The following is a 23,434-nucleotide window of genomic DNA, read 5'->3' on the forward strand; positions in this document are numbered from 1 at the left end:
GACGATTGTCTTTTTGTAGAGTCCCGCCCACACTGAGACAGCCTTTAAAAGGTCCTCTTGGTTTAGAAGTACTGAGAAGCAGACAAGGAGTGGAGCTGTGAAAACACGGGGATGTTGCTTGTTAGTGGTCAGAGACCCCACCCACCCGGCGGCCGGCTCCCTCCCACCTCCACCCCTCCCCAGGCTGTTGGGGAGAAACTTGCCTACTCTGCAAAGGTGCCAAGAGCCTCCAAGAGAAAGGGATAAAAGATGCCCTTTGGGGGACAGCCAGGGTCACCCCAGGCTTAGACTAATGGTACAAAAATGAGGCCCTAGGAAGGGGGGATGACGGTCCCAAATAGACCCCAGGTCCTCAGGAAGCAGTTTCGGGTCCACTCCTGAAGACACAGAACAAAATCATCCTGATGCCTCGGTGAGATAACGGGACATCAAAGAGATGACCAAGGCTGTGCATTCCTAAGACTGAGTGGACCGAGAAGTGTGGTGATTCGTGAGCAGCATGGTCTAGAAAGATGGGAGACAAGGAGAGAGAGGCTCAGCCTTATTTCTGTACCATGGTCTGGCTGGCTGGGATTTACTCCCTTCAGATGGGGAATGAAGTCAGGAGACGAACAATGAATACACTGAACTCTGAGGTTTAAAATTCTGGAAACCGGGGCATCTGGGTGGCTGTGGGTTGAGCATCCAACTCTTGATTTTGGCTCAGGTCATGATCTCAGGGTCCTGAGATCAGCCTGTGTCAGGCTCCGTGCTCAGCGGGGAGTCTGCTTCACTCTCTCTCTCCACCTCTCCTGCAACCCCCCACCCCCCAGCCCGCTTACATGAACAAGTACACGTGCCCTCTTTCTCTCAAATAAATCTTTAAAAAATAAAAACAAATAAATAAAATTCTGGAAACCCCCAGCATGTCACAATGACCCCGATGCTGGGCTCTGCCTGAGGGGTAGTGTGTTTGGGTAGGGGCTGGGGGACAGTGTGGAAGGTCCGAAATGGGAACTCAGATGCACTTGCTCTAGGCAGGAACCAAGGCTTTTCTCTGTGGGCCTTAAAGTTGCACTTTGTCACCCAGCCGAGAGAAAACAAAAATGCAACTAGAAATATATTGGAGAGAGGGCTTTTGCACCTGACTAGATGACTACCTGGGTCCCTTCCATCCCCACGACTCAAAAATTTTCAGTTGTAAGAGAATGTTGATTTAAAAAATTGGCAAATAATGTATGGGTATCTTTTATTTAATTTTTAACTGAAATTAATTCACACACCATAAAATTCACCCTTTTATATGCATCACTGTGCAATCCAGTACTTTTCAATATATTCACAAAGTTGTGCAATCATCACTACTATCCAATTTCAGGACCCTTTGAAACCTCCCCAAAAGGAATCCTATACCCATTAGCAGTTACTCCTCATTCCCTCCTCCCCCAACACCTGGCAACTGCCAATGTACTTTCTGTCTCTGGATTTGCCTATTCTGGACATTTCATATAAATGGAATCATACAATATGTGGCCTTGTATGTATGTCTGGCTTCTTTTACTCAGCCTAATGGTTTCAAGGTTCATCCATACTATAGCACGGGTCAGTACTTCATTCCTTTTTAATGGCTGACTAGCACAAGGAATATTCCATGGAAACATTTTATTTACCCACTCACTAGCTAATGGACACTTGGGTTGTTTGAGTTTATTTTAAAGGAGTGGTTGTATAAATGCATTCTTTGCCCACTTTTTCCCTCAAAGTAATGATAATCAGTAGCAAAATGCAGGGTAAGCAAGCAAAACAGCTGGCAACCGGTACTTAAAAAAGGAGAAGCATCCTTGATTTTTGGGTTAAGTCATTGAAGAATGGGGCCAAGATTTGGCATCCACCTAGTTTGAAACCCCTGATGCCTCCCGATCCTATGTCTGAACTGAGTCCATCTACTAAGCCATTAGATTAATACATGGGGAAGTCCTCGGATCAGAAGGAAGAACTAAAAGCCACTGTCCAGATCAGTGGTTTTTAATCTATTTTCCAGAGACTCCCAAGATTTCATGGAAGTAACTCAGGGCCACCAAGGGGGCTGGGGCTGAGGCACAGGTGGATAGGACTCTTGAGTCTAGTCCCCAGTCCTGCTTTAACAAGAGCAGTTCTCATTTTAATTGCTTTATTTGCTGAGCTTCCCTCTAAGAGTTCATTTGGAACAAATAAAGTAGGGTCTGAGGCAAAAAGACTATTTGGCAACCATGGTCTAGGTGATTACGGAAACTCTGGACTGGAGGTGGGTCCCTGTGGTAGCCATTCTTACGAGTTCTTCTGAGGAATCTTGATGGTAACGGTCTTCACCTCCGTGTAGGGCTTAAGCCCATCCTCCCCCAGCTCCCTCCCATTGCCAGATTCCTTAAACCCTCCAAAGGGCGTGTGGCAGGTGACAATGTTGTAGGTGTTTACCCACACTGTGCCGGCCCGGAGCGCCTGAGTGAAGTACATGGCCTTGTCCAGGTCCCGGGTGAACACAGCAGCCGCCAAGCCATACCTGGTGTTGTTGGCCCTCTCGATCACCTCCTCCATCTTCTTGAATTTAAATAAGGGCTGCACAGGCCCGAAGATCTCCTCTCTGGCGATCCTCATGTCATCCTGCACGCCACCAAAGACCGTGGGCTTGATGAAGAAACCGCGCTCCCCAAAACGCTCCCCACCGCAGAGAAGTTTTGCCCCCTCCTTCTGGCCAAGCTGGATGTAGCTCAGGATTCGTTCAAACTGCTCTTTGTCCACCTGGGGCCCCTGCTGGGTGTCCAGCTCAAAGGGGTTCCCGACCCTTCTCTGCTTAGCCTTCTCCACGGTTCTCTCAAGAAACTCGTCGTAGATGGATTCTTCAACGAAGGTCCGGGAGCCCGCACAGCAGCACTGGCCCATGTTAAAGAACAGTGCTTCGTGGCACTGCTCCACGGCATGGTCCATGTCTGCGTCGGCCAACACGATGCTGGGGCTCTTCCCACCCAGCTCCAAGGTGACTCTCTTCAGGTTGGAATCGCCCGCCGCCTTCTGGATCAGGTGGCCCACCTCAGTAGAGCCGGTGAAGGCAACTTTGTTGACATCCATGTGCTGGGCGATGGCTGCACCCGCCGTTGGGCCGTAGCCGGTGATGATGTTCACCACCCCTGGGGGGAAGCCCGCCTCTTTGATGAGGGAGGCCAAGTACAGGGCAGACAAGGGGGTCTGCTCTGCCACCTTCATGACCACAGCGTTGCCAGTGGCCAGCGCTGGGGCGAGCTTCCAGCCCTGCATGACCAAGGGGAAGTTCCATGGGATTATCTGGCCACAGACGCCAACAGGCTCATGGCGGGTGAAGCAGAAATGCTCGCCATCCATAGGGATGGTCTTGCCGTGCCACTTGTCAGCCCAGCCAGCAAAGTACCGGTATACTTTGATGACCTCATCCAGGTCCAAGGCATAAGACTCCTGGAAAGGCTTCCCATTGTCCAAAGTCTCCAGGGAGGCCAGGTAGACACGATCCCGCTCCACCAGGTCGGCCAGGCGGTTCAGCAGGCGGCCACGCTCTGAGGCATCCATGCGGCGCCATGGAGACCCCAGGCGGAAGGCCTCGCGGGCTGCTTTCACTGCCCGATCCACGTCAGCCCGGTCCCCCTCAGCCACATGGCCAATGACCTCTCCCGTGGTGGGGTTGACTGTCGGGAAGGTCTTCTTGCTGGCTGCATCTTGCCACTCATTGCCGATGAACAGCCGGTTGTAGCGGATGTCTGGGTTCGGGATGGGGTTCGGAAGGGCTGCTGCCGAAGAGTACGGGGCGGTCCTGCCACGGAGGCAGAGCAACCGGGGCACCAGGAAGCGCAGCATGTTCACGACTCTGGAGGGGGACAGGAGGAACCAGAGTGAACAGGTGACAGCAGGCTACGTGGTCCCCCAAAGGCCCACCAGCTCAGACGTTCCAAGATGCTAGCGTAAAGGGGTGCCACCTCTAACAATGTGGATTGTAAGCAGTACAAAGGCGCGGGTGCGTCAGGGTTGGGGGTGGGGGGCAATGGCCCCAAAGAACTCTCTGGTTCCAACTCCCTCATGTCCCATCTACCCTCCAGCTCACTCCCTCACCTCTTCTGGGTCTTGGATCAAATGTCACCTGCTCAGCAAAGCCTTCCCTGACTGCCCTTTAAAAAATTTACAGAACTGCCACTTTTCTCCCTGCCAGCACGCTGTCCCCCATTCCTGTGCTTTATTTCTCCCCACCTGACACACCAGAGAGTATATTTACACACGTGTATGTTTCTTGTCTGCCTCTCCCCAGTTAAACGTCCACTCTAGGACGGTAGGCATTTTTTTTCCTGGTTCATTCATTGCTCTGTCCCTGATGCCTCGAAGTATGCCTGCTACAGAGTTATTCAGTAGTAGTTATTAAGTGATAGACATCAAAACTTCCACAAACACTGTTCACAATTTGACCTCACAATGGAGTAGAAACCAAAGGGACTGAGAGAGTTGTCTCTGAGACAAGGGTTTGCTTCACTTCCCCTCTGTGCCTCAGTTTCCTCTTATGTGAAAGGCCTCATGGGGTTACACTGAATGGGGCCGTGCACTCAAAAGAGCCTGGCGACTGTCCGCCCAGCCCATCAGAGCTGGCTCGCCCTCAGAAACCAGCCTAGCCCGGCCCCTGGCGACATAGGTCTCAGCTTCCCAGGAGTGCAGCAAGTCTGGAAGCCACTGGAAAGAAGGGCTGCTTATTCTTCCCTATGGCTCTGAAACAGTGCAGACTTTATTAAAACAACAATTATAAAATTTAAACAGTATATAAAATGTATTCAGTGAAATGTAAATGGTGTCTAAAATTCCTAGATTCATTGAAACTCTTACTCTTCAGCCAGGACATCAATCCCTCCATCTTTTCTGTCTCACTTGAGTCTTGACCCACCAGCAGCCAAAAGGAATTGCACCTGGCCTCTCCACCCTCCACCTTCTGCCACTGGGCATCCTGGAAAGCAAAGCCCCAGCCAGGTCCCCCAGCTTCATACAAATCAGTGCTGCCCAAGAAAACCCTCCCCTGGAGGGTAGTTGAGCCAGCAGACCTGTCAGGGGTGCACTCAGGTTCCATTCTGCTCAGAGCTCTGTCCCATGCTGGGACAGAAGCAGCTTTGGGTCCAAAGGCCTGGATCTGAGGAGGGAGGGATCCCAGGAGAGGTTAAGTGGGGGTAACCAATCCATGGGGAGGTGGGGGATGGAAGGACTAAACAGGTGAGAGAGAGTCATAGACCAAGGCTGGCAAATCTTTCATGCTTAGCCAAGGCTGTTCCTCTTCTAGGGGCTTAAAAGGGGTCCGCGCTTGGAGCCTTCACTTGTATTTGTAAGACCACAGCACACCACACTTTACAGTTTGTAGGCCATTTTCTTAGCAGTTAAGTCACAGAGATTCCCAGTAACCCCTGGGGTGATCTGGGCAGATGATCATGACCCCCGTTCTGGAAGAAGGCTGGGGATCAGAGAGGTTTGGGGACTCACAAAGGACACACAGCAAGTAAAAATAAGAGCTTCAACCCGGATTCCCATAGCCCTAGCTCTAGCTCTGAGTTTCCTCCTGACCATGGGCAACTTCTTATGGATCCCAGTATTAGTGTCCACTGTGCCAAGAACCGGACTTTCGGAATCATCCAGTATGAATGGCACCAACCTCACCCTTTCTGCAGGGCTGTGACACGTGTGTCGGCCTCTCAGCTACAGTCAGGGGCTCTCTGCTGGAGTGGGCTGGATGAGCAGGAGCGATGAGGTCGAGCTAAGGGGGTAAGGTTTCAGGGGGGTCTGCGTCCTCTGAGCCCAACAGGAACCCCCCAGGCACCCGGGTGCAGGCGCAAGGATGTTAGCCTGGAGAGGGTCCCACCGTGCACGCCTGGCTGAAGGGCCAGTCCCCAGATGGGAAAGCGGAGACTCAGAGAGATAGCCTCCATCGCAGGGAGGGGAGCTGCGGCCTGCCTGGGGGCCGAGGGAGAAGGGCGCTAATTACCTGCGGCGGGCTCGGTCTCCGGTGCAGCTCCAGGCTCTCGCAGCTCTAGCCCTGCCTCCCGCCGCTTGCTCGCCGCAGGTCCCGCCTCCGCGCAGCCGCTCAGCCGCCGAGGCTCCGCCTGCGTCCCGGGCGTCGCGGATCTGCGGCCCCGAGGCCAAGGCCGCTTCTCCCCCCCAGGCTCGGTCGCGTGGAGCTGGAGGGGGGCGAGGAGTTCCCCCCCCCCCCCCCGCCGCGCTTCCGGGATCCCAGCCACCGCAGCCCCGTCCCGCGACCCCGGATCTCCCGGCACGCTGGAGCTCCTTCTTTGCTCCGCCGCTCAAGCTGCGGTCCTAAGGCGCTCGTTTGGGAGTGGAAACAAAGACCCAGAATGGGGCAGGCCTTCCCCAGGTCACACAGTTAGCGCTCCAGTTAGTTCGCACTTCTCCCACAAGCTGCCCCTTGTTAGGTCCTCATCCTGGAGCCTCTCCTTGACCCCTTCTGTGCCTCCCCCTCTCTCTGTCTTCCACCTTCGCTGCTCTTCGCCCACCCCCGCCCCCGCACCTTTAAGATTTTGTGTGATTTTTTTAAAAAATGCGCTTTTTTTGGTCCTAGGACAAAAAGAATGTATGCACAACGTAGGAAGCTTGGAAAACACGCAAAAGGTTGCAAGAACTTTTAAAATACCTTCAATCCAGTTTTTCTGTCAATTTCTGAGAAAAATGTTAAAATCTGTGACAATTGTGGATCTACTTCTTTTAATTCCATCAGTCTCTGCTTCATGTATCAGGTACATACATATTTATGATTATTATGACATACATATTGACCTTACATCATTATGAAATTATACTTTTGACCTCTAGGGAAAAAAAATACCTTCCCTCCTTTCACCCAAAAGTTGTCATTTATCTTGCCGGTATTTTTAACTTCGTATTTTTCAAAAAATTCATTTAATCAAAAAGAAATTATATGGTGACCTGTATTTTGCTGCCTGCTTTTTTTTCTTTTTTTTTTAACTTAGTGATTTATTATGAACCTTTTCTCATGTCATGTTAATTAAAAGGCAACATCATTCTCTCCCCGAAGTGGTGGGGTAGACCATGGATGTACATTTAGATTGTGTCCATTTCGTTGCCATAAAGCATGCTAACCACACATCTCCGACTCACCCTGCCTCCACTGCACCTTCCTTCTGCTTGGAGAGCGTGGGAAGCTAAGAGCTGTTTCCCACCTTGTTTGCAGCTAGAGCTCTGGAGTGAACTAGGTGCTTCTGATTAGCAGTACCCCTGCCAGATGTGGAGGGCGAGGGTATTGTCGTGCCCCTTTGGGGGCATCACTGTCAGGATGGTGGATTGTGAGGATTTCCTGCATTCCTGTTCCTCGTCCCTTCTCTAGCTTCCTGGAAATGGGGCGGCAGGCTGCCACTGCTACACTCTGACCACCTGCTCTTTGAATCATGGCTGCAGGGGTGTGTCTGCAGCTAACTAGCTCCAGAGGTGGCCTCAGACAGTAATGAGACTGTTGGGTCATGTCCATCTTGTGCTGGGAATCTGTCCTGCTCCTCCCGCCAGCCCTTCCAGCAATTCTGTCAGCACCTGATTCTCCATATCAAATCCCTACCTCTGCACATTTTTAGTGTTCACGTCTTCCTGCTTGAACCCGGCTGGTGGACATTGTTGTTACATCTCTTTGGAATCTTTCGTGACCATGTCATCCTTAGGATGTTTACAGTCCTTGCCGTAAAATAGAGTTCTCCACTAAAAGCAGTGTGTTTCGTGTCTTGCCACGGCTATGTTCATGTTTTCCTCTGGCTCCCCCTGCAACCGTGTAGCCCCTTGCAAAGTCCCTTCTGCCTCTCCCACAGCACATGGCCAACCTAGCACCCCTTGGGCACTTGGCGCTCCGTGATGGACTGACTTAATACTTGTTCAGTCAGTTATTAACAGCCTCATTGGTAGAAGCAGTGAGTCCATGACAAAAGGAGTATCCATTTTCACGACCCCTTGGAAAGCTGTGGCAGGTGTGAGAGGCCAGTGGCAGACAGGAAGTAGCCCTGTAGGGAGAGGTTGAAGGCTGTGTCCTGGGAGGAACAGCTGAAGGAACTGGGGTGTCCACTCCTTAGAACTCATGGGACAAGTTTGCACCCTCCAAATCTCCAAAGGACAAAGACAGGCATCTGTGGAGCCCAGGGGAAGTTACAGGGGGCAGAAAAAGAACTTCCTGACAAAGCAGAGCTGGCTAAGGAAGGATAGGAGGGGCTGCTCTGAAAGGCAGTGAGTCCCCCATCCCTAGAGGACTACAAGAAGGGATAGACAACCATTTGGCAAAATCCTGTAGAGGGGAGTACCAAAAAAGGACTGAATAAGACAAGGGGCTTCCAGAGATAGATGTGCATCAGAACTGCCTGAAAAGTATATATGTGTGTGTGTGTGTGTGTGTGTGTGTGTGTGTGTGTGTACAACCAAAAAAAACAACCCCACAATCTCTCTGGGTCTTACCTTCAGAGATTCTAAATTTTTAGATGTTGGTTGAGACCCAGGAATTTTTTTAAGTTCTCCACATTCTCCAGATATGCAGCTATATGTGGGGAGGACCAACCTAAGTGGTCTTTGGGGATACTATGACTCTACCATGGATGGTTCTCAGAAAGGGACTAATCCAGCGAATGCTTTGTCTCTATCTACATTCCATTCGGCAAGCCCACCCTTGACATTTCACAAGCTGTGGCTGTCATCAGAACTCACCAAAGTAGTCCCATCGCAAGGCATTTGTAAAAGCATCCCAAAAATTAGAAAGTAAAAACCTTCCACAATGCTTGACATTTACAGTTTGGAGAGAAGCACAAATGGGCAGTGGCTCAGGGTAAAATGCATTCATTATTTTTGCAGAGAGTTGACAACTGTTCAGGAATGTTTTGGATTCAGCTTTCAAATTGGCAAAAAAGATCGAGGCCTCTAGAACGGATGTTGGGCCTGGAGCCACTGTTGAGTGTTTGGACTAAAAGGATTGAAGGGGAAATCGTGAGATAACACAAGCCATAGCCAGGTCAGTGTCAGCAAGGAATGTCACCCAGGGATGTGTTTACACTGGCTGGTAAGGGAAGAGAGGCTATTTCTATCCTCTGCCGTTTTGGAGCCTTATATGTCTAGGAAGTTCCTAGAGAAGATTCCTGCCTCTGAGACAATGAAAGGATCAGACAGATTCCAAACCAAAAGCCACGCAAGCGGCACTGGGCTTTTTATTCTACACCGAGCACAACAGGTGCCTCTGCTCTCCGCCTTTGAACTGGAGATAGAATCTGGGTCAAGATAGTGAGGGAGTTCAGGGAATGAAAATTTAAAAATAACAATGCATGTAAAAGCAAACCCAAATATACCCTTTCCCCCCTCCTTTTCTCCGGAGTGAGCCTCTACACTCTGTGACGTTGACACTGGGGGAACATGACCAAAGTCAAAACGTTGTCAAACCAGCCCTGAGTACTGACCACAAACTCCGTTTCCCTCCCACCTGCCCGGCTTCTTTTCCCTTTCCCTCCCGCTGCGCCTCAGTTTATAGGTGAGTCAACTGAGAGCCAGAAAGGGAGAGGGACTTGTCCAAGGACACGCAGGAGGTGCGTGGCCTGAGTTCAGGCTAGGTGCCGGCTTGTGCACCAGCACACGAATCACACTGACTTGGGAGCGGAGCGTGGGGTGGCGCAGGACGTCTGGAGTTACGGATCTTGAGGCAGGGAGATTATCCTGGGTGAGATGGGTGCGGGGAGTGCAATGTAATCTCGGGGGTCCTTATCAAAGAGGGACAGGGATATCAGCCTCAGAGGACACGTGATAGAGGCAGAGGGTGGAGTCATGCAGCCAGAAGCCAAAGAATGCAAGCAGCTGGAAAAGGCAAGGGAACGCTTTTCCCTCAGTGTCTCCAGAAGGAACACAGCTCTGCCAACACCTCAATTTCAGCCCAGTGACAACCATTTCAGAGCCCACAGAACTGTAAGATAGTAAGTTTGTGTTGTGTTAAGCCATCAAGTTTGTGATAATATATAACAGCTAACAAATGGAAAACAAAGGGGCACCTGGGTGGCTCAGTCGTTAAGCATCTGCCTTCAGCTCAGGTCATGATCCCAGGTCCTGGGACATCGAGCCCCGCCTCGGGCTCCCTGCTCGGCAGGAAGCCTGCTTCTCCCTCTCCCACTCCCACTGCTTGTGTTCCTGCTCTCACTATCTCTGTCTCTGTCAAATAAATAAATAAAATCTTTAAAAAAAGAAAAAAGGAAGGCAAATACATTGACTCACTCATTTCTAGCCCTTGTAAGCATTGGAGTTCGCGGCCTCTGGCCCAGCCAGAGCGGCCCTGGTGGTCAACCGTCTTCCACTGTGTAGACGCCATCATTACGGTGGACATTTTTGTTGTTGTTCACCCAGCGTTCCTCTTCTGAAAAAGGACCCTCTCCTGCCTCCACCCCCATCATATTGTTGAGTCAGAACTACCCATCATAGCATTCTCTATATTCTGGAGACCTCGTTAATCCCTGTTAACTACAAATGCCTTATATTCTGCATTTCTAACAAGTTAGCCGGTGATGCCAATGCTGCCAGTGCCAAGGCCAGGCTTCAAACAGCAAGGGTAGAGGGTGAAGGACAAGCAAGGGCTAAATGAAGAGGCAGGTGAAAGTTGCAGGTAACAGGGACGGGCATATGCATAGGCCTTGAGATGGCAGGGGTCAAGTGCATTCAAGAACGGGGGAGAAGACAACCAGGATGAGTGAAGGGGCCAATAGTTCTGAAAGAGGCTGGAGGGCTGGGCACAGGCCAGACCATGCAGAGTTCTGGAGGCCCAGGTAAGAACTCTGACCCCTGGGCCAGGCCCCGTGGATCAATCTAACGGTGGTCCCACCCTGGAGGAGCTCGGAGGACACTGGGAGCCTGACCCAACCACACTAATGCCGTAAACTACCACACACCTCTGGCAGAGCGTGGTGCCAAGCTCTGTGGAAGCACAGAGGAGGGGGCCTCTCAGGAGATGACTTTTCAGTGTCAGTTAGAACGAGTTCAGACACGGATCATTAAACAGTGCTTCTCAACCGTGGCCACATGGGAGCATCACCTGGACAGCTTTCTACACCATCGGTGCCTGAGCGGCACTTCAGATCCCCCGTCAGAATCCTTTGGTGTTGTACAGGGTTGTCTAATTTTCCTTGTTGTTGTTTGGTTTTATTTCTCAGCTCCTCTACTGACTCCAATATGTAGCTTTTTGTGGACTCCTGACATCAGAGAGAACCCAAAATAAAAGTGGCTTAAACAAGAGAGAAGCGTACTTTTCCTGTCACTTCAAGGAAGTGCAGAGATGGGCTGTCTGGGGTGGGGTGGAGCTCTGCTTTGCCTCCCTTTCTAAGGCACAGAAGCCCACTAGAGTTTTGAGGAAGAAGGAGGTGAGTTGACATGATCCAGTTTGCGATTTGAAGATTATTCTGGTTGTAGTGTGTGTCTCCTCTAGTGTCCTGGGAGAAGAGATAATTCCAAGTTATTTTGCCAAAACAACAGGTGTCAAGAACTACTTAAGCCAGATGCTGATGGGCCCAGGGGGGTCGTTATATTCTATTTCTGCATATCCTTAAACTGGTTCACAATAAAAAGCCAAAAAAAATATGAAAAGATTTATGTTACCACATCATTAGAAGGTGCCCTCCCGGGTCAAAGGCCCTGTAATGGATCTGTCCCTTCGTGTCCCTCGTGATTGGGCCTGAGGGGTCTATGCCTTCAACTAAATTCACAGTTAACTGTTGGATGGCAATCACAGAACAGGGCAAGAGTGGCACAAAGGGCAAGGGGCTCGGTGTCAGAGCCTGGTGTGTGTGACCTTGGGCAACTTCTTTCTCTCCGCCTCAGTCTCCCCCACTGTTGAAGGAGGGGCTATGAGATGCACCAAGGGGCCAATAGAGGATCAGGGCCCCAGAAGGTTACGGTTAGGCTGTTAAACAATGTTCATTGTTAGCAGAGTCCCTGGACCACAAACTTTGGCCCTGCACACATGCTATTTGTGAAACCATCAGTTGACTCTCCCATCCTGTTATCGTTGCTGGTTACAGGGCCATAATGAGGCAATGACTGAAGTACAAAGTGTTGGCAGAGGCCAAGTGTATCTTTACACACTTGCTGATTGAGCGAGCTTGAGATGCTGCCCCACCGTTAATGACACTTGGTGCAGATTTGCCAACGAATGCACAAGGGTCTCTTAGATCCAGGAATATCTGACCAGAGCAGGGGAGCAGGGATGAGCCACTGCTCAGGACGCCCTTGCCTTTCACCTCTGTCTCCAGTCAGCTTCCAAGACTACTCCACACTAACAAGCATCTGCCTTCTGTCTTTCCTCCCTTCACTCAGCTCCTCCTACGGATGGCCCCGTGGCAGAGGCCCTCGCAGAACAGAGATGAACCGGGCATTCTCCCCGTTCTCAGTCTGCAGACCGGGGAGGCAGACAGACAGGAAAACTGGTGTGTTGCTCTCACACAGTATGAGAAAGCCCCATGGTGCCAACAGAGCAAAGCGAAACAAGAAATGGCACACAACAAAGCCTGGGAAGGTCTTAGGAGACTTCCTGGAGGAGGTAATACTTGATCTGAATATAGAAAGCTGAAGAGGGCCAGTGGAGAGATGGCGTTTCTGGGAAGCAGAGTTAGAGGTGCAAAAGACCAGAAACGAGGGGTGACCGGGGTGGCATGGGGAGCTGTGAGTAGCTCCTGCTGGCTGGGGCCTGGAGTGTATTGGGCAAGGTGGGGTGCAGTGAGAGAGCCAAGGCTGGGGTGGGAAGGCGGGGGACATACCATGAAGGGCCTGAGGTACCAGGCTAAGGAGTGTCAATGTTACCCTGAGGAGGCACAGAAGGACTTTCGGGCAGGGGGTGTGACTTGGTTAGGGGAAAACCATTTCATTTCGTCAGATTCCACGGCAGCGAGTGAGGATTAGGTTTGACTCTGAGAAACGGAGACTCCAGTAGCAGTGGCTTATATAAAATGGGAGTTGATTTCTCTAAATAAGGAAAGTAAGCCCAGAGGTAAGCAGTGCAGGGAGTTGGTAAATGATCCACAAGTATACACAGCCCTCCAACTCACCATTTGGTCACCCTTAGCAGTAAGCATTGTCTTTGTGGTTCAGAATAGCAGCTACCACATCCACATTTCAGGTGGCAGGAGGCAGGGAGGGATGGGGCAAAAAGGCAAAAGATGTATGTCCACTGCTTTTAAAGAAGGGTCCCCAAAGCTGCCACCAAACCCTTCCATTTGCACTCCTTTGGCCAGAACTTAGTCACGTGGTACAGCTACCTACAAGGGAGGCTGGGACCTGCAATTTTTATATTGGGTGGTCATTTTGAGAGATCCCGTTTCTGTGATTCTGTGGGAAGACAGACCCTGGGGAATATCTAGGAGGCTCTGCCACAGACCCTCCTAACTCTGCTTCGAAGACAAGTGTTACCAGCTTTGGTTGACAGATAAGGACACTGAGGCTCAGAGAATGAAAATGATTCACTCGTTAGTGGTGCACCTGAATTGCAAAGCTTGGCTTTGGTTGCCACACTCTTAAGCACTAGGCAAGCTACTGGAGGTGCCTGACCCGGGCTAAGCCTCCCCTCTCCAAATCTGGTTCCAAAGATCCTGCCCTGACTGCCTCAGTGGGTCATCCGGGAGGAGCAGCCTCTACCTCAGAGGATTCCCATGATGGCTAATCCTACCCTTGGCCTTACAGAATCAGGGACAGAGCAGGGAGCAAGGTGGCCCTTAGAGCATCTGGTCCAATGTTGCCATTGTACAGATCGGGAGACTGAGGCCCAGAGAGGCAAAAAGGACTTCAGGTCCTTCAGGGAGTCCATGGTGGGGGAGGGGGCTTGGACTAGCATCCATAACAAGAACGCACACATGTCACAGTCTTATTTATTTTTCACCTGGTATCTAGTGTGGTGTTTAAACAACCTTTTCAGATAGGCTGCATCCTGGTTAAGGCCACAGCTGCAGGTTGGTGAAATTGCCCCAGGGTTGGCATAAGAAAGGTATTTCCCATTGCACATCTGTTCATAAGGATTATAGGCCATGGAATATTCCTTCCCCAGAACACAGTAATGTGTTTGCAATGACAGGGAGGATGGAACCACAGAGGAGAGAGGACATGAGATGTAGTGGGCAGAGCCCCGGGCTGGGGGCCAGAGGCTTGGGTCCCAGGCTGCCTGCCTTATTATGTGCCCTCTGGGCCTAACCGTCCGTACAGTGAGGGGACTGGGCTAGATTGCAGATCCAAATGAAGTCTTACACAGAATGTCAATCCAGGTGAAAAGGAGCTGCTTGCTGGACCTCCCTACCCCCGGGGACACCTGAGGCAGCTCCGGGGGTCTCTCTGGCTCCATTGTCTTTCTCATGGACTGAGGTATCTAGGGATGCTCACAAGGAGGGGCAGCATAAAGCGACTCAGGGGCAGGAACCAGGGAGTGTGGCCTCCACCTGGCCTGGTGAGAGTCCTTCACAGGGTCTGGAGGACAGCTGGCCAGGTCTGTCCTCCCAGGGCCAATTTTTTTGGACGAAATAACCTTCTAGAAAGGAGGATCAGGGGTCCCTTGCTGGGCAATGGCTTCCCAGCACTCTGAGTTTGTCCACAAGCTGGGCCCCACTCTGGTGGATAAAGGGTGGCAGAGGTTCCTCAGAGAGACAGTAGCAGACCGGGAAGTGCTTAAGCCTATGGAGGGGCTAGGCATGCTATTCAAAACCTGAACACCAGAAATCTGCACACAGTAGCGAACATAGGGCCTGCTGTCATTCTTCTATGCCTGGTCTTTGTGTTCCTCTTGCTGGGCCAGGCATGACTCCTTCGGATGCCGAGTCATGAGGAGGTTTTGGGGGTCCCAGGGCAGTGGCTGGGCATAGATACAGGTAGGCTCTTGGGGACTCAGACATTGGCTACTTACAAATTAGTAGGTGATCATTTCCTATGAAAGCACCCATAAGTAGCACTAGTGTTTTTCAGCTGGGAGAATGAGTCCTGCAGTGTCATTTATGACTTGAACCAAAGGGGTTTATCACTGTGACAGGAAGAACAAGAACGAAGAGCACTGTTACCCTGATTGTACAGGACAGAAGACTGAATCCCAAGCACGGACAGGGGCTTGCCCCAGGCCAGGCAGAGAGACCCTGGCAGGGCAGAGCATGGCTGAGGAGACCCCCAAGTCTCTGGCTCTGCACCCTGAAGCCACTCCATTGGTGGCCTTGGAGGTGCAATGCCTGCCTGCTGGTGACAGATCAGGGCCTTTACCAGGCATGTTTATGTAAAGGGCTTCCAGACTCTCAACACCCCAAAGGAAAGAAGAGATAAATCGATCTTGTTTTCAAGCAAAAAGAAAATGAAACAGGAGGGGTAACGAGGGGGCAGAATCACCCTCCAGCTGAGGAGGCCAGAATCTCAGACTGCATTCCACTAAAGCCATCTCTGTGACGGGGACAAAGGAGCTGCTGTACTGAGTGGGGCTGTTTATTCACCAAACCATGTTTGCAGACCTGTTTAATCATTGTCTTCTAATCAGCGCCACCATTCTGTGCTTCACAGAGCAGCGAGGGGGGGGCAGACAGGGCTCTCCTGCCCCAGATGTAGGGGCTTCTGGCCCCACCCAGCCTGGGTCTGTGTCCCCCCCCCCCCCCCGCCCCCACACCACCCCAACTTCTGCCCCGGGCCAACTTGTTGCCTTGATTCCAGCTCCAAGGGCTTGCAGCCCCGGGGCTCCATTCCAAAGCTCTCGAGCTAGGAAAATGTTTCTGCCTCCAGCTGAAGAGCATTGAGGAGCACAGAAGAGGAAAAGCAATTATTTTTAAAAACTCAAGGTCATCCCTTCAGGGAGCCCTTGAGTCCAGAGTAAACCAAGCTCCTGGTTCTAAAACCTGAAGGATTTTTACAATCCTCATCTGCCTTCCAGACAGGCTCTTCCCTTCCTGAATATGTGTAAATGGGTAATTTCTTGCAACCTTAAGACATGCTGGGAGCAAGACACTCACCTTGGTGACACTGAACCAGGTGCTTGCCCTGGGCTTTGAGTGGGACAGGAATTCCATGAAGCTGGAGAGATGTCTGATTAGATCCTGTCTTAGGTCCCCCTGGAGTCTGAAATGCTTGATTTAAGTGTACCTGAAAATGTCACCATGTTAGTGATCTTCTGAACCTTCCTATTTATCCTGAAAATTTTAAAAGTGGGTAGAGTAAGGGGTGCTGAAAGATGATCCGTCTGTCTGGATTGAAGTATGACACTAATAACATTTATTGAGGGATTACTATGTGCTGAGCACTTTGCACGGATTACCTGTTTAAGGCTCATCACACCCATGGGATAGGTAACCGAACTATGATTTCTATCTCCAGGGAGGAATAGATTTAGAGAGGCATTGCTCAGCCGGGCAGCACGTTAGAATCACCAGGGGGCTTATAAAAACACTGATGCTCAAGCCCCTATCCCAGACCACCCGAATCAATCTTCAGGGATGGGCCCTGGCCATGAGTATGATTTGAAGTGTTCTGGGTGATTCTAATGCATAGTCAGAGCCGAGAAGATGCGGTTGTATAATCTGCTCATGGTCATGCAGCTAATGGGTGGTGGATCCTAACCCAGCATTTCTAACTCACCAGGCCTCATTTGAACATGCTGGAAATCAGTATCATTGGTTACCCTCCCAAAGGAACTGGGGCTTTGGTGTGAAGGTCCTTCTCCCCTTAACAACAAAGGCATGTATGAGCCTGAAACCTCTAGCACTTGCAGCTCCGGAACCAGAGGTGTTTGTTTGCTCTAAGTTTTCCTGATTGTCCCAAATGAACATGACATAGGGTATTAGTTTGCTATTGCCCCTGATACAAATGACCACAAACTTAGGGTTTGAAACAATGCACACTTATTCTCTGACAGCTCTGGAAATCAAAAGTCCGAAATCAGTTTCACTGACAAAAACCAAAGTGTCGGGGCCGTATTCCGTCGGGGCCGTATTCCCTCGGTTCTCCCTCTAAGGGAGAATGTACCCCCTTGCTGTTTTCAGTTTTGAAAACTGCTTTTCTTGTGCTCCTTGGCTCATGGCCCCTTTTTTGATCTTCAAAGCCAGCAGCATGGGTATCTGCTTCTCTTTTACAAGGACCTTAGGGCCTACCTGGATAACCCAAAAAGTCTCCCCATTTTAAGATCTTTAGCTTAATCACATGTGCAAAGACCCACTCCCATCTTACAGCCAGCCCCAGGGGGTACACGTCTTTAATCTGTCCTCCCCTCTATGGTTAATCAGCCCATTGCTTCGGTAGCCACTATGGTGGCTGATTTAAGTGAGACCAGAAGAATCCATCATGAGGAAAAGAGATGGGTTGAAAAGCAGGGAAAAACAAAGCATCCTGCTGACAATAAAATGGCAGAAAGGGGGTCCATCAAGGTCTCTCATATACAACTGTGGCAAGATCTAATATTATCTGGGACCTCAAGAGAAAATAGAGACAAGCTCCCCAAGTCAGTCTTGCTAAGTAAGCCTAATGAAGGCACTGCTTCAGGGAAAGCAGGTTATTCCTTTGAAGGAAGGCTCAGAAAAGTCAGGTGTGTTGTCAAGTGCCCTTCTGCTAACAGAGGAATTTGAGGGGTGGATCCCCCCCACCTCTAGAGACGAGGGGTTAGGCTAACGTTGCCCTCGAGTGTGTATAATAGGGGGCAACCAGAGGCCCCATGTTGAACTAACCATTTAGTGGTCTTGCACTAACAAATAGACTGTACTAGCTCTAACACACACTGGAACTGAGTGCACACTTATCTATGGAAACCTCTTGAAATTTGGGGGACAAATAAAGGCTACTGATGGTAAATTTCAGGCAAAGACCCTTTTCCATCTAAGGTAATCCTCACAGGGAGATATCCTTATCTGTTCTTCCATTCAGGTTCAAAGCCATCTATGATCTGGCTGAAGGCAACTGGAGTGAAACCATGTTGGTTGATATTAGTTTGGTCCAAATGAAAATTTGGTTAAGAAAAAAAAAATGCTATAGCTAGAACCCAGGAGAGTCCCTGACAAACCCTGGCTCCTGGCACTCACACCCTGCCCACATTGTGTAGACCCTTTCCATACTGTGCTTGGAGGGTTGGTCTATGTGACCAGTGGTGAATGCTATGTCACACCCGAGATTTGATTATGAAAGATGGAGGCCTTTGTCTTGTGCTTCTTCTTTCTGATCTCTCACTCTAGGGAAGCAAGGTGCCAAGTGAGCTTTGGAGACATGCACCTCAGTCGAACTGTGACCTCCTTTCAGGCTGCCAACATCCCATAAGTGCACTTGGAAGTGGATCCACCAGCCTCGGCAAGTCATCAGGGGGCTGCCAATGGCTTGGTCACAACCCCCTGAGAGACTTGGAGCCAGAACCAGCCAGCTAAACCGTTCCTGGATTCCTGACCCTCAGAAACTTGTTTAAAAGTGCTAAGTTTGGGGGCAATCTGTTATGCAACAATAGATAATGAATACAGCCTCTGTTCTCTCTCAGTTCTGGAATTGGCAATTTTTAGTTCCTCCAATGGAGCATTTTGCAAACTTTCAGGTAACTTGAAGCATTTTGTCCATTTTCCAGAAGTGTGCAGTAATTGATGTTTCTCTTTTTATAGATGTTCAGCCATTGACCAGTGTGTTCCCAGGTTTTAATATGAAAAAAGGCAAAGAGAAGATGACTTGGAATGATCTAATATCTAAAAATGGCGATTGGCTGGGACAAGGCACACAGCTCATCATCACTGGTGCTTCCCTGACACAGGGGCTGTGGGAAGTGCCTGGGACCTCTTTTATCAGGACAGACCATTATATCCCAGGTGGCCCATGGCCCCTTTCAGAATGACCCTCTCTTTCTGAAAACCTCCATCTTCCCCTCCACCCCCACCCCCCCACCTTGCCTTTGCCTTTACCTTCCCCAGGGGATTTTGGTGAGAAGAACTTTCTGTAGTGTTGGGAATCACCTTTTCTATTCCTGAACTGGGGCCTCGCTCTATCTTCTTTCCTAACCTGGCTTCTGGGGATTTCTCTTCCTTCTTTTGACCTCGTTTTCCTAACTGCACGCTGACGACCGTGAAGTGAACCTGACTCTCTTTCCTTAACAACATTTCCACCTCCTCCATGCAAGGGAGCCTCAGCTGGAGATCAGAATCAGAAGGAAAGCAAAGGGATTGGAGTAATTCACACCAGGGGTGAATGGCTGATAGCTCCATAACTATAACACCCACCCCCATTCTCATATTAGCCTTAAAAACAAAAACAAACAACCAAATGAGTAAGAGTGAATCATCCTAGTGGCATTTCACATGGACTGAAGAAGAAAAGGGAACTCCTCTGGTACTGAGAAAGAGAAAGGGACCAGAAACGTTCTCCACAACCTGAGGCCAGACCTCAGGCTCTGGGATCAAACAGAGCTGAGGCTGAATCAGCTCTGCCACTGACGGGCTTTGTGGCCTTGGCAAGTTAGCAACCTCTCTGAGCCTCAGTTCTCACATGTAAAAGGCCGTGATGACCTCTGCCTCTGACTTGTAATAAGCTACAAGCAAGCCAGCACAGGTGAGGTGCCCAGCCAGGTGGGTGACCCTCTTTCTTCTTACCCTCATTCCACTGCTGAATGTGGACCTCCTCCCACTGCCGGCCCCGGCCCCAGGATCTGGTGTGTTGGCCGTGAGCAGAGTGGACTGTGGGAGGAAAGCCAGGTCAGCCAAGGCCATCAGGTTGGGAGGATGGTGGCGACCTTCTTCCCAGAAGCCCCTGGACTCACATTCCCTAACTGGTCCGGACGGTGGAAGCTGAGGGTTGGCTGCGGGACAGGCCTGGCGGCAGGCTCCCAGGTGCCAGGCGGGGTGGAGGGGGGAAACAGCTTTCCTTTAAGTCAAGTTGGCTCAGCCCACTGCTTTGTTTAGTTTCAAACATTCAACTTCTCACTTCTATTTGAAAACCTGCATCTGATGTGATGGCCTGGCAGCTGGTGAGAAATGTGGGGAGCTGCATCTGTGCGTGTGTGTCGGCCCAGTCTTCTCTGTGCCTGGGATCACACTCAATCACTCATTCAGCAAATATCCAGTAGGTGCTTACTATCTGTGCGAAATGCTGGGATCCAACCGGTGAGCAAGACAAACATGGTCCCAGCCCTCACAGTGCAGGTGCAGGTAGGCGCGGGGCCGTCAGCAGCTCATTAGCCAAACAGCACGCAGGCTGGTGTAAGGTTGAGGCCCAGGATGAGTGTTCTCAAGGACTGGACTATGCTACCATCAAGGTGGGTAATGGGCCTTAACCAGGTAGAAGGGGCTGGTGAATTTAAGTGTTTCTGCTAATCCATTCATCCAACAATTGTTTACAGCTACTCTGCCCCAGGCATGTGCTAAGCCCTCAGGGGAACCGTCGTCTTGCCTACCAGGAGTTCCTTGAGGGATATACAGAGGTGTGATCATTCTCTTCTGGACACTCCATGCTAGACCCAGGCTTGATTATGCCACAGGGACTCAGTGAGAGTGGGATGGAAAGTCACGCAGAAAAGCAGAGACTCCTTCCTGGCTGAACAGGGATCTGAGGGAGGAGGGGGGCCCAGATTATCACTAGCATTACTGTGAACACAAGAGACCTGAGAGACTCAAGAGCTGTGTGACTTCAGGCAAGCCCTCTCCCTCTCTGGTCTTCAGTTTCCCCTACTGTATAAGAAAGGTCAACATGAGAGTCCAAGCTACAGAGCCCAGGACAACCTCTGGGGCAGAGCAGGAACAACTATGTCATTTGTCAGAGGGACCAGATGCAGCCAGAGTTGGCGATGTGAGTAGTGCTTTTGATAAACAGTACGAATTTGTAACACTCTCACCCCCCTGTTCATAATCAGGGTTGTTCCGTAACCCGAGGAACACAGCGCAGTATGTTCATAGTGATTCTCAGATCATTGTGTCTGACAGGTAAATTTCCTTTTAAAGCTTGACGTTAAATGTATTTTAAAGTGATCATAATTCATTGATTTTTTTTTTTAAAGAACAATTATAGTATGGTGATAGGTTCTGGGACACATAAAATAGGATTCCAGACTCTGTCTTTGCTTCCAAAGACTAGAATGTGGAAAGGAAAAAATAGAAACTTTCCAGCAGAGACACCTGGCAAATACCATCTCAACTGAGTGATCAGGGAGAATGTCACCAGCGATGGCAGGTGTCACTGGTATGTCGTGATCTGCGGTATTCTTCCCATAAATATATAACCCCAGTCTAAGCATGAGAATAACATTAGCCAAGCCCAGAGGAGATGACATTCTCTGGGATACCAAACTGGAACTTCTCGAGACTTATCAGGCTCGTGAAAAATAGGAAGAGACTGAGGAACTGTCCTAGCCCAGAGGGGACCATGAGGAGACATGACCGCTAAGTGTAATATGGTGCCCCACATTGGATCGTGTTGCAGAAAGAGGACATTAATGGAAAAACTGGTGAAATCCAAATAAAGTCTGGCACTTACCTACTAGGCCTGTACCAATACCAAATGTCCTGGCTTTGACACGTGTACCACAGTAACATGAGATGTTCACATTTTAAGCCTAAAATAAAAGCATTTGGTGAAAAAGGAGAGAAGGATGATTAGCAGACAAAATAAACACTTTCCTTCTTAGAAAATGCCATAAAATAATTTGTTTTGTCCTAGTTGATGGGGTTGAGGCTTTTGATAGTTAACAAAATTCCTAAGGAAACTAAACCAAACTATGAGGATTTAGGTAAGCTGCTGACTTATAACCTCATGCTTCAGCTTAGTGCTAATAGAGAGGGCTGCACAAGATGTGCTAAAAGCACAGGAGGCATCACTAACTCTGGAAGAGTTGCAGAAGACTTCCTGGAGGAGGGGGCATTTTGAATAGAATCTTAAAGGATGTATAGGAGTTATCAAGCTAACTAGAAAGAGGAAGGATAGGAATCTCTATAACTATATTTAATAAATATTGGTTACCTAGAAAGTGCCAGCCACTAGGCTAGGCTCTGGGGGTATAGCTATAAACAAAACGAAGAAATGTTCTCTGTCCTCATGGTGTTTTGCTTCCTGTTACCTTCTGCAACCTATGTAATTACATAGCTGTAATTATGGAGTGGATGTGCATATTTAGGGATGTGTGTTCTAGAAATGCCCGCTACTGGGCCTGCTTTGTCACCATCCTGACTTCTAAGGGACACCACTCCATGTTAGGCTCTGCTACCCAGGCCACCAGGTTTTTACCAGACTGATTTGCCAGGTACGTGATCTGTGCAATTGCATGGGACACTTGTGTGTGTGTGCGTGTGTGTGTGTTTCTGCTGTCGTCACCTTGAAAATGAAATAATTTTACCTCTGAACTTGCATTTTGTAAGTGAAGTCTAATGAGACAATGGAGCATGCATGTGAGCGGAGGAGCTATGCCAGGTGGCAGGGCTTGCCCATGTGGGCTTGGCCCCACGGGGACCGTGAGCAGTGCACATAGCAAGCAGATGGCCTGACCACTGGGTGTGCATGCACAGTCCACCTGGGGTGGTCTCAGGTAACTGTAGGACCCGGCAGGGGCAGCCAGGGCCGGGACATGAGCTCAGGTTGATGGTAGCAGCAACCGCAGAAGCAGCAGTGCTGGTGTCAGCCAAGGCCTCAGGAGAAAGGAGGCTTCAAAGCTGAGCTATTCGTCCTTGGCTTGATTGGTCCTTGCATTTATTGAGGGACTGCTAAGTGTCAGGTTTTGTGTTTGATAGGAACTCTAGTTATGCCCCATGAGAGGTGGAAGGAAATGCAGGGTTTTTTCCTTTAGTTTTTTTGTCTCATTAAAAAATACTATATAGCAAATTTGGAAGAAATAAAAAAGAAGAAAAAAAAAAGACTCCATAGACTCAAAACCTCAGTAAATAACGACTACCATTTTGGTGTATTTTTTCCTAGACTTTGCTATGCACATTTTTACAGTATTTAAATGATATATAATATATATTTTATCAAGTGAATGTACCACATTTTCTTTGACATTTATGTGGTTTCCAATTTTTTTATAAGACTTTGCTTTACATCTTTGTGCATAATTGTACTTTTCAATAAACTCACTCATTTCAAAAGAGCATAAAGTTCTTCATGAATTTCAGCTTATTTCCTGACCCAGAATTTCTGTCCTTTGTTGGCTATGGTCACTTTAGGTGAGTCATTCACTTGTGTGTTTGGTTATTTCAGGGCTGACTTATCCCCAGCTTTATAACAATACATTTAATAATTCTGATGAGATGGACAAATCCCTTGGAAGACACAACTACCAAAGCTTCACTCAGGAAGGAACAGATAACGAGAATGGCACTGTGTCTGTTAAACAAATTGAATTCATAATTGAAAACCTTCCAACAAAGGAAACTCCAGACGCAGATGGCTTCACTGGTGAATCTGAATACCAACTTATTTAAGGAAGGAAGAATACCAACTCTGCACAAATTCTCACAGAAAC

The 23,434-nt window shown here is 49.5% G+C and overlaps 1 protein-coding gene across 1 annotated transcript; it reads right to left on the bottom strand.

Annotated features, from left to right (window-relative positions):
• Positions 1-1,225: 1,225 nt before the first annotated feature.
• Positions 1,226-6,094, bottom strand: ALDH1B1 (aldehyde dehydrogenase 1 family member B1). The gene is made up of 2 exons (XM_027616626.2): positions 5,990-6,094; positions 1,226-3,850 (listed from the first exon to the last, which is right to left on the bottom strand). The coding sequence occupies exon 2, from the start codon at positions 3,838-3,840 to the stop codon at positions 2,287-2,289; it is 1,554 nt and encodes a 517-aa protein (XP_027472427.2). The 5' UTR covers positions 3,841-3,850; positions 5,990-6,094; the 3' UTR covers positions 1,226-2,286.
• Between the last annotated feature and the right edge of the window lie 17,340 nt (positions 6,095-23,434).

The sequence above is a fragment of the Zalophus californianus genome, chromosome 13, assembly GCF_009762305.2.
Source record: "Zalophus californianus isolate mZalCal1 chromosome 13, mZalCal1.pri.v2, whole genome shotgun sequence".
NCBI lineage: Eukaryota > Metazoa > Chordata > Mammalia > Carnivora > Otariidae > Zalophus > Zalophus californianus.